Consider the following 13,605-nt stretch of genomic DNA (forward strand, 5'->3'; position numbering starts at 1 on the left):
AAAGGATAAAAAATTAAAAAAAAACGATAAGAATGTGAACGTTTTTGACAGAACGGAAAAATAGCTGTTATGTGACAACTGTTTTAGAGTGTTTCACTGTTGAATGCTGATCCATATATAAATAAATACATACACCCATTCTTCCTCTGCTTCCTAACTTGTCTCTCTCTCTCTCTCACTTTGTAAAGTGGTGAGCATCCAATTTATTTATTTATGAAAGAATGCTTTGTATATTTGATGTTATCATCATCATCATCATCTTCATCTTGTTATTATAAAGCTTTTTTGTTTGATGAAGGTGCGGTGAGGAGGAGAAGAAATGGGCAAGATTCCCATATTTTTGGTGGGGATTATTTTCATAGTGTTAGGCATGGCAGCAGAGGCAGAGTACTTGAAATATAAAGATCCAAAGCAGCCATTGAATGTTCGAATCAAGGATCTTATGAGCAGAATGACACTCCAAGAGAAAATCGGCCAAATGACTCAGATTGATCGCAGTGTTGCTTCAGCTGATGTCATTAACAAGTATTTTATCGGTAAGGTCAAATGCATGACCAATGAATTATATTTCAAATGGCATAGTCTTTCCATACTCAATTAAGAGGTTGCGGGTTCGAGTCTGCTTATTTTTTTTTTTTATAGGGAGTTTGCTAAGTGGGGGAGGAAGTGTTCCAAAGAAGGAGGCTAGTGCAGAGGATTGGATTAAGATGGTGAATGATTTTCAAAAGGGTGCTTTATCAACCAGGCTTGGAATTCCTATGATTTATGGAATTGATGCCGTTCATGGCCATAACAATGTCTATAAAGCAACCATTTTTCCTCATAACGTTGGGCTGGGAGCCACCAGGTTAATCACTTCACGCTAGCATCTTTGTATATTTCATATTTCATATTTGACAATTGGGTAAACATTTTTCTATACAAACATAATATTGTGAACTATTAGATAATAGAAATATCAAGAAATTATTAGAATTTATTGTTTTTAGTTAATATTTAGTTATGAATTCAAATTTTTTAGTGTAATTTTTTTTAGTCTAAAAATTCAATAACATACTTTATTCTATATTTTTAAATATTAATAATTAATTAATAATATAAAATAATAAATTTTGATAACTTTTAATATTTTTTATTATATAATTTAATATATTAATTGAATTATCTAATGATTCAAAATATGACCTTCGTATAAAAATATTTTTGGAGAAATAGTCACTTTGACAATTTTAGTTTTACAAATCTTGAATTAACTAGTTATTTATATAAAAAAAATTAATCATTCAAAAAAAATATATATTAAAATATAATATATTTTAATTATGATAATTTTATGTAAAATTGATAGTTAAAAATAGTTAAATAATTTAATTAATTTGACTATATACTCTTAATTATTAATTTTACGTGAAGTTGACTTAATTATGCTTGATTAATTGATTTAATGTGTCAATATGGTTTATTATTTAATTTATTGGGTAAAGTTGAACTGTATAATGTCATTTGTCATAAGTGTTATCATTTAGTGGAGGCCAAATGCCTTTGGAAAAGGACTGTTTGCCTGTTTGGGTTATTCGTGTATATATATATGCTGGGGATGGTACCCAACTCAAATAAACGATAATTAATTATATAAACGAATTAATAATTTCAACTTGTTGACCAAAGTGGTGGAAAGCGCTTTCCAGAAATCATGATTCCATATTTCCATGGATATGAATACGTGCACATTCCAGAAATTCGCAATAATAATATAAGGAAAATGACATTCGTACATTACTTTTCTTTAATACATTCATTTTATTATTATTGAAGAAAATTGTATAAGTTGTACAAAGAATTAGCTTTACATTTAAGTTTGGTTTGGTAAAATTTTTTAAAGAGATATTTGTATCTTTTAAAAGCTCAAACTTTTTATTTTGTGTTTAATAAATAAAAAAGATCATGTATTTGTATTCGTAATTTTTAAAAGATCGAATACTTTTAAAAGCACTCAAGATAGACTTTTTTAAAATTAGTTTGTGCTTTTTAAAATTTAAAAATTTAATATAATTAATTAATTTTTAAATTTAATGCTTATATTTATGTCTATTATAGTATTTTTAAATTTTAAAAATTATTTTACCAAATACAATTGATAATACTTATATTTATTAAAAACTATTTTAATTTAATTTATCAAACATAAATACTACAATTTTTAAAAAATAATTTTTTAAAAAATAATTTTTTAAAAATTAATTTTTATAAGCTATTTTTCTATTATACTTCTTGTTTATTTTATTAAGGGAAAGTATGAGGAACCAATGGAATATTTATATACTGTGTACAATTGATGTTTAGAGAGTATTAGAGATATAACTATTAGTGTTATTTTCTCCCATCAGTTTAAACTTTTGGGAAGATGTTTATTATCCTAATACTCGGATGGTTATTCTAGATAGTATAGGGGATATTTATTTTGTAACTTAATAGCCCATTGTAAATATTATACAAATAGTCTATTGTCTCCCTAGCGACACTCTTTTATTAATTGATTCTGTAACCTAATATTAAAATTAAAATTTGACTTTCTAATTGAACTCTTAAGCAGGGATCCAGCGTTGGTGAAGAAGATTGGAGAAGCAACTGCACTTGAAGTTAGAGCTACTGGGATTCCATATGTGTTTGCACCTTGCATTGCGGTAATAATAATTCACAATATACAAAATTTGTTGTTATCTCAATGCAATTCTCTTATTATGCCATTTATGTTTGTAAATAAAGGTTTGTAGAGATCCAAGGTGGGGTCGCTGCTATGAAAGTTATAGTGAAGATCATAGTGTTGTTCAAGCTATGACTCAGATTATTCCTGGATTGCAAGGTGAAATCCCTGCAAATTCACGCAAGGGTGTTCCTTTTGTTGCTGGAAAGTAAGAATTCATACCAATCATACAATATTTTTTTTCTTAATACTCAATTAAAAATGTCTGTCAAAAATTATTAAATGATATGATATATTTTAGAGAAAATGATAAATAGGTCCTTTACCTTTTGTTCCGCGGACATTTTCGTCTTTAACCATTGAAAAATACTTTTAAGTCTCTCACCTTCACACAACTTGGACGGATCAGTCCCAGGCATTTGGACGGAGGGACTGATCCGTCCAAATTTTGTAAAGATCAGGGACTTAAAAGTATTTTTCAATGGTCAGGGACAAAAATGTCCGCGGTACAAAAGGTCATGATTTATTTGTCTTTTTCTCTATATTTTATTATACTGTTTATCTTTGTATGAGTAATCATATTTGGTTTTTTTTTTTTAAATATTTTGGTCAATTTTTGTTGTAATATAATCTTTCATAAATAATATTTTCTATGCACAGAAAGAAAGTTGCGGCTTGTGCTAAGCACTATGTTGGTGATGGAGGAACCACTGAAGGAATCAACGAGAACAACACGGTGATAAACAGACATGGATTGCTTAGCATTCACATGCCAGGCTACTATAACTCAATCATTAATGGTGTTTCAACTGTCATGATCTCTTACTCTAGCTGGAATGGAATCAAGATGCATGCTAACCGTGACTTAATTACTGGCTTTCTCAAGAACACTCTTCGCTTCAGGGTAATAATAATTACTCTGTTACTCTCATAATTACTATATATATTAATGGAGACCTGTAAATTATTCTCTGCTTTGTTGCAGGGTTTTGTGATATCAGATTGGCAAGGAATTGATAGGATTACTTCCCCTCCTCATGCTAACTATACATATTCGATTATTACCGGAATCAATGCTGGAATTGACATGGTACCCAACATTCTCAATTCAAAGTCTTTTTAAATTATAAATGTTCTTGCACTGATGAGCAGAGCCTGGGCCTCAAAATGGATTAAATCTATCGGATCGGTCCGTTTATCCGTTTAAACTTTAAACAGACGAGTTTTACCTCCAAAATTAGGTTTGTTTAAATTTTGGATTAAACGGGTTGAGCCCGATTAATAAAAAAATAACGGGTTAAACGGACTAGTTCACAGGTTTTACAGACGGCCCATTTATTTTTTTCAAAAAAAAGTAACACTTTAAGGTAATATTTCTCCTGATTCAACCCGAAAATTTGATCCGTCAATTAAAAAAAAATATTGTTTATTTAAGGTTTTTGACCTAAAAATTATTTTTTTGTCAAAATATTTTTTAAAAAAAAGTAAAGTCTGGGCTAAAAAATTATGGCCCTCAAATGAAGCAGGTTTAAATGGGCCAGACTTAAATAATCCAGACAGTCCCATTTGACAGCCCTAGATGAGCTTTTTGAGATATAATTCGTCTTGAATAAGTGCAAGTTGTTTCTTCTTTTGTGAATGAATTATATTACGAAAGCTTTGACCTGCAAAAAGCATTCCGATACTAAAGTAAATAAATATAGTGCATCATAATTTCACATAACACGATATCTTGTCTTACTAGCTGTGTTAATGATGCAGATAATGGTTCCCTATAACTACACTGAATTCATAGATGGCCTAACATCTTTAGTGAAGAACAACTTCATAGCCATGAGTCGAATTGATGATGCGGTAAAGAGAATCCTAAGGGTTAAGTTTGTGATGGGTCTTTTTGAAAGTCCATTAGCTGATAACACCCTAGTTGACCAGCTTGGAAGTCAGGTTAGTTAATCATTTCTTTACTACTTGCCATTATTTCTATTGATGGTTTCTGGTTAGTGGTTAACTAGATTGGCGCCATAATTTGATAGGAGCATAGAGAATTGGCTAGGGAAGCTGTGAGAAAATCATTAGTCCTATTAAAGAATGGTGAAGATGCAGATACACCATTGCTTCCACTTCCTAAGAAGGCTTCAAAAATACTTGTTGCTGGAAGTCATGCTGATAATCTTGGTTATCAGTGTGGTGGTTGGACCATTGAATGGCAAGGACTAAGTGGCAACAATATTACCACTGGTATATATAGCCTTACTTCTCAATTTTGTTATTGTTTTTCAAATGAACATAAAAAATATTGATTTTTCAACATGTATTCTATACTGATGACTGAATTCGCAGTTGATTTTTCTATTTCTGATACACACAGCATGATTGTATTAACATTTCTCTTATTTTATAGGCACAACTATTCTAAGTGCTATAAAAAACACTGTTGATGAAGACACTAAGGTGGTTTACAAGGAGAACCCTGATTTGGAGTATGTGAAGTCCAATGATTTTTCATATGCAATTGTGGTAGTTGGAGAGCTTCCATATGCAGAGACATTTGGAGACAGCTTGAACTTGACAATAGCAGATCCTGGTCCACAAACCATAACAAATGTGTGTGGAGGAGTGAAATGTGTTGTTGTAGTAATCTCTGGTCGCCCTGTGGTTATACAGCCATATCTTGACACCATTGAAGCCCTTGTTGCTGCATGGCTTCCAGGAACTGAGGGTCAAGGTGTTGCTGATGTCTTGTTTGGTGATTATGGTTTCACTGGCAAGCTTCCAAGAACATGGTTTAAGACAGTTGATCAGTTACCTATGAATGTTGGTGATTCACATTATGATCCACTTTACCCATTTGGATTTGGCCTTACAACCAAACCCAACAAAGTTGTATAGGGAACTCAACTTTCAAGCACCTTTTAACATTGTTTAGGTTGTGTTTGGTACTTAAATAGGATTTGTTCTAATAAACCAGTTTCAAATTTTAAATAAGCTATTTTATTGTCTTTTTTCATATGAAAAGACATTTATTTTCCAATGTTGTGTAAATTTTCTTGAATAAGATATAATAAAATAACCTAATAGTATACACTCATTTGTTGGTGTATCTACAATTCTACATACCTAGTATGGTGTTGTGTCACAGTGTGAGTGTGGTGTTTCATAAGAAGAGAGTAATACTGTAATAGTATGTGGGTCTCTCTTCTTCTTTTACCTTTTTTTTTTTATGATTTTACTATTTTTATTGCAAAGAATATCCTCTGGATTTTATGGACTATTTTAATTTATATGTATACACCTTTTATCAAAATAGTAAAAATCATAAAAAAAAGGTATTAATTATATCTTTTAAAAAAAAGTTTGAATTTTTTAATACTTTATGTTTACTTAAATTTTTTTTTTCTAAATATGCTAAAATTAAAAAAAAAAGTATTGAAAATTATTTTTTCTTACGGTTTAATAATATCGAAACACACACTAAAGCATGTTCCTGAAGTCATTATAATCAAAATCTGCATTTTCAGGTGCTACCTTCCCCAGGCCACCATTTCACAAACAAGATCACAATGCTAAACTGGCGTTTGACTTTATCACTACTACTCTAGATACCCACATGGTTAATCCTTTGAATAAGGAATGAATAGAAAAATGAAATATATATAGAGAGTAACAGATGAGCAGGAAAACTACCTTGAGCTGGGAAGCACGTTTCCCTGATTTTCTCCTCAACGCATTCTCCATGTTTCATGCTAAGGAGCCATTGACTCTTATTCTTTTAGTTTTAGTTTCCATCGTATCCTCCAACCCAGCAAGTCAATGACTAATCCATCGCAGTACTGAATTCCATTTAGTTATCTAATGGGTTGTTGCATGAACATGGCGAGATTCGAACTCCCGACACTTGTTTAAGCAGACTAGTGAGCTAACAATTAGGACCAAATACCCATTTTAGTCCTAGAGATTCACGCGATTATTCAATTTGGTCCCTGAAATTCAAAATTACCTATACTAGTCCTCCAGATTCAAATCCAGGCACCAATATGATTCATCGACTCTTTCCGGTGATGACTAGGCAAACGGAGTGCTGATATAGCACCCTCCCTACTACATTGGATGATGAGTAAACGATATCGTTTACCCTTAGTGCCTAAACAAGTCAGAAATGAAGAATATTAGAGGTAGAGGAGAAGAATAATACTTTATTTTGGGTCTTCATCGTTTCTTCTCCCTTCATATACAAAGCGACGACATTTCTGACTTGTTTGGATGCCAAGGATAAACAACATCGTTTACTCATCATCCAGCGTAGCAGGGAAGATGCCATCTCCGCATTCTATTTGTCTAGTCAACGCCGAAAAAATTCGAGGGACCACATTGGTGTCGGGACTTGAATTTGGAGGACCAGTATAGGTAATTTTGAATTTCATAGACTAAAATGGGTATTTCTCTTTTATAATTAACTTGATACTTAATTAGCCGCCACTATAATAATTAGCCGCCATTATAATAATACTACTACTACTTTAGAGCTAAATTCTTATTGCTTTGATCTGTTGATCTATATATACAACAGTGACACTGAGCTTGAGTACACGCACTATCATAAGAGAGCAGCTGGGGTGTCTTTTGAGTATACACTCACACACTTGTAAAGTGGTCGGTAACATACATTTTTATTTATTTTTTTATTTATTAAGGTATATTTTCAAGTTTTTATAGTGATTACAGAAATATTTATAGATTACATGCAAGGTTAAAATAATTCTGGGATAGATACTAAAAATGTTGTTGTCTACCTAAATCTAATCTAATTTGTCGAAATTGCCAAAAAAATGTGACGAATTGTGTAAATCGTAAGATGTAAAACTTCCTATTGACATTTGTTTTGGCAATTTTGACATGAAAGTCAAACATACTAGAGAATTGACCATTAGAATTTAAAAAAAAAAAAAAAATTTAAGTTTGTTTCTTATTAAGACAAAGATCCTCTCGTTTTGTTTGTTTACTAAATGTATTAAACTTTTGAATGCCACTAAATGATTCAACTTGTGTTGCAAGTTGAGACCTGATGGTTTTTTTAATTTTGTTGTGAAGTTGTGTTGAGAAGAGATGAAGAAAATTCTCATCTTTATGGTGGGTTTATTGCTGTTGAACTGCTGGGTAGCCTTGGCAGATGCAGAGTACTTGAAATATAAAGATCCAAAACAGCCTTTGAATGTTCGAATCAAGGATCTCATAAACAGAATGACTTTGGAGGAGAAGATTGGCCAAATGGTGCAGATTGATCGCACTGTTGCATCAGCTAATGCCATTAACAAGTACTTTATAGGTATTTAAAAAAATAATACCGAAATTTTAGACCGTCATACAATCATGTATTACTAAATCAGTAAAAATAACAAAATTTTAAACTCGTTATTAAAAAGATAGTTTAAATTAAACTTTTAAAAATAAATTTATTGTTATCACTCTAGGGAGTGTGCTAAGTGGGGGAGGAAGTGTTCCAAAGAAGCAGGCTAGTGCAGAGGATTGGATTAAGATGGTGAATGATTTTCAAAAGGGTGCTTTATCAACAAGGCTGGGAATTCCTATGATTTATGGAATTGATGCTGTTCATGGCCATAACAATGTCTACAAAGCAACCATTTTTCCTCACAACATTGGGATGGGAGCTACTAGGTAAAATTATTCTTGTTCTCTTTTACATATAAGATTATTTTAAGTTCAAATCTTAAGAAGAAATATTATATGTTTAATAGGAAATAAGATTTGAAATAAAAACAAAAACATTTTGATAGTCAAACTTACACTTACTATCTACTATGCATGATGCCAAAAAAGGTTTCTAATGTTGCCATTGTGCTTTATAAAGCGTTTACACATTGTTTGGATTGAGGGATTTTGAAAGGAAAGAAAATGGGGGGAAAGAAAATGAATGGAAAAGTAAGTTTTTTGTTGTTTGGATGAGAAGAGAAAATAGGGAGGAAAGAAAAAAATAATGTGGGACCCACTAAATTATTTTCTTTCCATAAATGAGAAGAAAATGGAGAGAAATAAGAGCAATTTGAATAAAATTACACATTTACCCCTTATCATTAATAAATTATAATTTACATATAATATATATAAGGGTATTAATGTAATTTTATGCTATTATGATTTTCTTTCTTCTCACTTTTCTTTCATCCAAACAAAAGAAAACTTTCTTTTCTATTTTCTTTCCATCCATTTTCTCTTAATCCAAACAACATACACTTTTGATAATGTGAAAGAAAATTCGAATAATACAACTTTAAGGAGTTTAAAAGTAATATTAACATATTGTTCTTATTGACTTAAGAACAATTTAGAGCGTGTTTGGTTTGCGTTTTTATTTTTTATTTTTGTTTTTAGTATTTCGTATTTTCTGTATTTTATGAAGGAAAAAATAAATATAGTAAAAATAATAAAATTCTGTTTTCTGTTTTTACTTCTTATTTTCATTTTTTTATAAAATCTAGAAAACAGAAAATACTAAAAATAGAAACAAAAAATAAAAAATATAAATCAAACAAACCATTTAAGGCATTTATGTTTTAAAAATAAAAATGTTATCTACCTACGAAATTAGTCACTATATATATTTACATACTAAAATTAGTCACTATATATTTGTATATAAATATATATATTAATAAATTAAAAAATTTAACATTTATTTTAAAAAATAAAAATGTTATCTACCTACGAAATTAGTCACTATATATATTTACATACTAAAATTAGTCACTATATATTTGTATATAAATATATATATTATTTAATTTATTTTTAATATATATTTTATATTAGTAGTCAATTTTAGTAGCAAATTTTGGTATACTCAATATTTTAACATGTTTGGGCATATTTCTTCTAAAATATTTGTGGGAACAAGCAGGGACCCAGAACTTGTGAAGAAGATTGGAGAAGCAACTGCACTTGAAGTTAGAGCTACCGGAATTCCATATGTGTTTGCACCGTGCATTGCGGTAATAATAATTCACAATATACAAAATTTGTTGTTATCTCAATAAAATTCTCTTATTATGCCATTTATGTTTGTAAATAAAGGTTTGTAGAGATCCAAGGTGGGGTCGCTGCTATGAAAGTTACAGTGAAGATCCTACACTAGTCCAAGCTATGACAGAGATCATTCCCGGATTGCAAGGTCAAATCCCTGCAAATTCACGCAAGGGTGTTCCCTTTGTTGCTGGAAAGTAAGAATTCATACCAATCATATAATATTTTTAACTTTTTTTTTTTAATATTCAAATAAAAATGTGGAGCATGTTTGTTTGTTTGTTCAGAAAGAATGTAGCAGCTTGTGCTAAACACTATGTTGGAGATGGAGGAACCACAAAAGGAATCAATGAGAACAACACAGTGATAGATAGACATGGATTGCTTAGCATTCACATGCCAGGCTACTATAACTCAATCATCAAGGGAGTGTCTACTGTCATGGTTTCTTTCTCAAGCTGGAATGGAGTTAAGATGCACGCTAACCGTCAACTAGTCACTGGCTTCCTCAAAAACACACTTCGTTTCAGGGTATAATAATAGTTTAATTACTTTGTTGGTCTTTATAGTTTTATCAAATTTTTAATTACGTCTTTATATTTATTTTTTTTTCAATTGAGTTTTTATACTGTTTTAATTTTATAATTAGGTTCTTTTCATGTAAAAAACATTAAAATTAACCGAATATTTTTCTAAAAAAATTATGTAGTCAAAGATCTAATTAGGTTTTTAATTATGGATACTTTAAATTTGGGAGAAATATTTAATTAACTTTAACAATTTTTATACTAAGAATGACCTAATTACAAAGTTAAAAACAGTGTAAGGATCCAATTGAAAAGAAAAAAAAACATATATAGACCTAATTACAAATTTGATGAAACTATAGAGATCAAAAGAATAATTAAACCTATAATAATTAACTTATTGCAAATATTATATTATAAAAAAAGTTTTTAAGTATACCAAGAATACTAGTGTTTTAGTAATTTAGTCGTTGATCTCAATTTGTATATATATATGTTGAGATCAACAAATACAGATTGAGGTCAATGACTAAAACTACTGGAGTACTGTTAGTCCTAATATATTTGAAACTCTTCCTATATTATATTATCATGAGTGTTAAACAGTTTGGTTTGTTGCAGGGTTTTGTTATATCAGATTGGCAGGGAATTGATAGGATTACTTCCCCTCCTCATGCCAACTATACATATTCCATTCTTACTGGAATTACTACTGGAATTGACATGGTAAACATTGACATTTTAAATTCTTTAATTTTATATTGCTCAAGCCATGCTTTCTCATTGGGTGTGGTAATCCTGCAGATAATGGTTCCTTTCAACTACACAGAATTCATAGATGGCCTAACCTCTCTAGTGAAACATAATTTCATACCCACGAGTCGAATTGATGATGCAGTGAGGAGAATTTTAAGGGTTAAGTTCATGATGGGCCTTTTTGAGAATCCACTCGCTGATTACAGCTTAGTCAACCAACTTGGGAGACAGGAGCATAGAGACTTAGCTAGAGAAGCTGTAAGGAGATCATTAGTATTGTTAAAGAATGGTCAATATGCACATAAACCATTGCTTCCTCTTCCTAAGAAGGCTTCAAAAATACTTGTTGCCGGAAGCCATGCTGATAATCTTGGTTATCAGTGTGGTGGTTGGACCATTGATTGGCAAGGACTAAGTGGAAACAATCTTACCACTGGTATATATAACCTTACTTCTCAATTTTGTTATTGTTTTTCAAATGAACATAAAAAATATTGATTTTTTAACATGTATTCTATACTGATGACTGATATGTTGTATTAACATTTCTCTTATTTTATAGGCACAACTATTCTAAGTGCTATTAGAAACACTGTTGATAAAGACACTAAGGTGGTTTACAAGGAGAACCCTGACTTGGAGTATGTGAAGTCCAATGATTTTTCATATGCAATTGTGGTAGTTGGAGAGCATCCATATGCAGAGACATTTGGAGACAGCTTGAACTTGACAATAGCAGATCCTGGTCCACAAACCATAACAAATGTGTGTGGAGGAGTGAAATGTGTTGTTGTAGTAATCTCTGGTCGCCCTGTGGTTATACAGCCATATCTTGACACCATTGAAGCACTTGTTGCTGCATGGCTTCCAGGAACAGAGGGTCAAGGTGTTGCTGATGTCTTGTTTGGTGATTATGGTTTCACTGGCAAGCTTCCAAGAACATGGTTTAAGACAGTTGATCAGTTACCTATGAATGTTGGTGATTCAGATTATGATCCACTTTATCCATTTGGATTTGGCCTTACAACCAAACCCAACAAAGTAGAATAAGAACTTTAATAAGTGTTAGCCAGCCACCATGTACCATTCTTGTGGTTGTGCTTGGTATGTTCGATATCAACCATACTAGATGTACACTAAAATCAGTCATTAAAGTTAGTTATTAAGGTAGAATACACATTAAAAATGAGTTAAACTACACATGTATTTTTGTATACATGGTTGCTAATTTTAATGGTTGATTTTGGTATGGAAATAACATTTTTTTATAAGGTATAACCAAGTTATGCTTTTGGCAATTGTTAGGTTTGAAGCCTTTACGTCTGTAAACCAATTTTTAATTTCATAAAAGAAATTAATAAAAAGATAAAAAAAATTGATGTTGATTTTTATATCTATTTCTTTCTCACTTAGAAGACATGATATAGTATTAGTTAATACTTAGATACTAAACTTTATCATGTGTTTGGTCTTACATATGCATGCATTATCTTCAGCTCTACAGGTCAGAGATAGTAAAATAGATCCATAATTCTCACTTAAGAATTCATTCTTTGTGCTAGGATTGGCTTGAAACGCTCCAAATTGATGGAATAGAATGTAATTCTTGAGTCTTGTAGAACACTAATTTTGTGTTAGGCTTGGTGTATGAAAATATAAACAGCTTTATATTTGATAAATAAAAGGAGGGACTGACTCACATAACGTCTTTTTTTTAAAATATTTTTTAGTAATTAAGATTTAATATATATATAATTAATTAAACCATAATTAATATATATAATAGGAGTATTTTAATCAAATATAATTGATTAAACTATGATATATATATATATATATATATATATATATATATATAATAGAAGTATTTTAGTCAATTTTTATAATAGGGTTATTATAGTTATTTTTTATAAAAAAAAATATTAATTTAGATCGGTTCAAGATTTTTTATATATATTAAATTTTTTATTACTAAAAAATAACACGGTTTAATCGATTATATGTATTACATTTTAATTACTAAAAAATATCTTAAAAAAAAAGACGTTTTAAACATCTTTATTTTTAGTTTTAAAAAATTAAGAATGTTTTTAAAATCATCTACGAAGATATTTTTTATAACTAATTATGTTTTTAAAAGTAAAAAAAAACAGATAATTTAAATTAAATTTAAATTAAATTAAAAGGTAAAGATAATTTTATTTTTTTTAAATATTAAGATAATTTTATTTTTTTAAAATATTAGAGAAAAAAAAACAGAAGTTTAAATTTGTGCTGTTTGAGTCACCCAAAAAAAAAAAAATTTGTGCTGTTTAAATAAATTTAAATTAAATTAAAAGGTAATGATCATTTTTTTTTTTAAAATATTAGAGAAAAAAAAACAGAAGTTTAAATTTGTGCTGTTTAAATTAGATTTCATTGAATTTAAATACTTATATCCGTATCCTTAATCACGCTGATTCTATCTTATCTGTAATTTTTTTTATTTACTAAGCAAATTTAACAACAAATCAAATTTAATTTTAAAATTAACCCAATACTAACTCTCTATATATTAAGCCTGAACATTAATCTGATTCAATT

The 13,605-nt window shown here is 29.9% G+C and overlaps 2 protein-coding genes across 2 annotated transcripts; both read left to right on the top strand.

Moving 5' to 3' along the window:
• On the top strand, positions 1-5,820 carry LOC112783185 (uncharacterized). The gene is made up of 10 exons (XM_025825992.3): positions 1-190; positions 299-536; positions 643-847; positions 2,594-2,684; positions 2,767-2,912; positions 3,365-3,608; positions 3,690-3,794; positions 4,466-4,648; positions 4,738-4,942; positions 5,106-5,820. Exons 2-10 carry the CDS (start codon positions 320-322, stop codon positions 5,591-5,593), a joined length of 1,884 nt encoding a protein of 627 aa, XP_025681777.1. The 5' UTR covers positions 1-190; positions 299-319; the 3' UTR covers positions 5,594-5,820.
• A 1,468-nt stretch (positions 5,821-7,288) lies between these two features.
• LOC112783188 (uncharacterized) lies at positions 7,289-12,280 on the top strand. The gene is made up of 9 exons (XM_025825996.3): positions 7,289-7,354; positions 7,793-8,027; positions 8,173-8,377; positions 9,618-9,708; positions 9,791-9,936; positions 10,027-10,270; positions 10,888-10,992; positions 11,071-11,458; positions 11,585-12,280. The coding sequence occupies exons 2-9, from the start codon at positions 7,808-7,810 to the stop codon at positions 12,070-12,072; spliced, it is 1,887 nt and encodes a 628-aa protein (XP_025681781.3). The 5' UTR covers positions 7,289-7,354; positions 7,793-7,807; the 3' UTR covers positions 12,073-12,280.
• Positions 12,281-13,605: the final 1,325 nt, after the last annotated feature.

The sequence above is a fragment of the Arachis hypogaea genome, chromosome 20 (assembly GCF_003086295.3).
Source record: "Arachis hypogaea cultivar Tifrunner chromosome 20, arahy.Tifrunner.gnm2.J5K5, whole genome shotgun sequence".
NCBI lineage: Eukaryota > Viridiplantae > Streptophyta > Magnoliopsida > Fabales > Fabaceae > Arachis > Arachis hypogaea.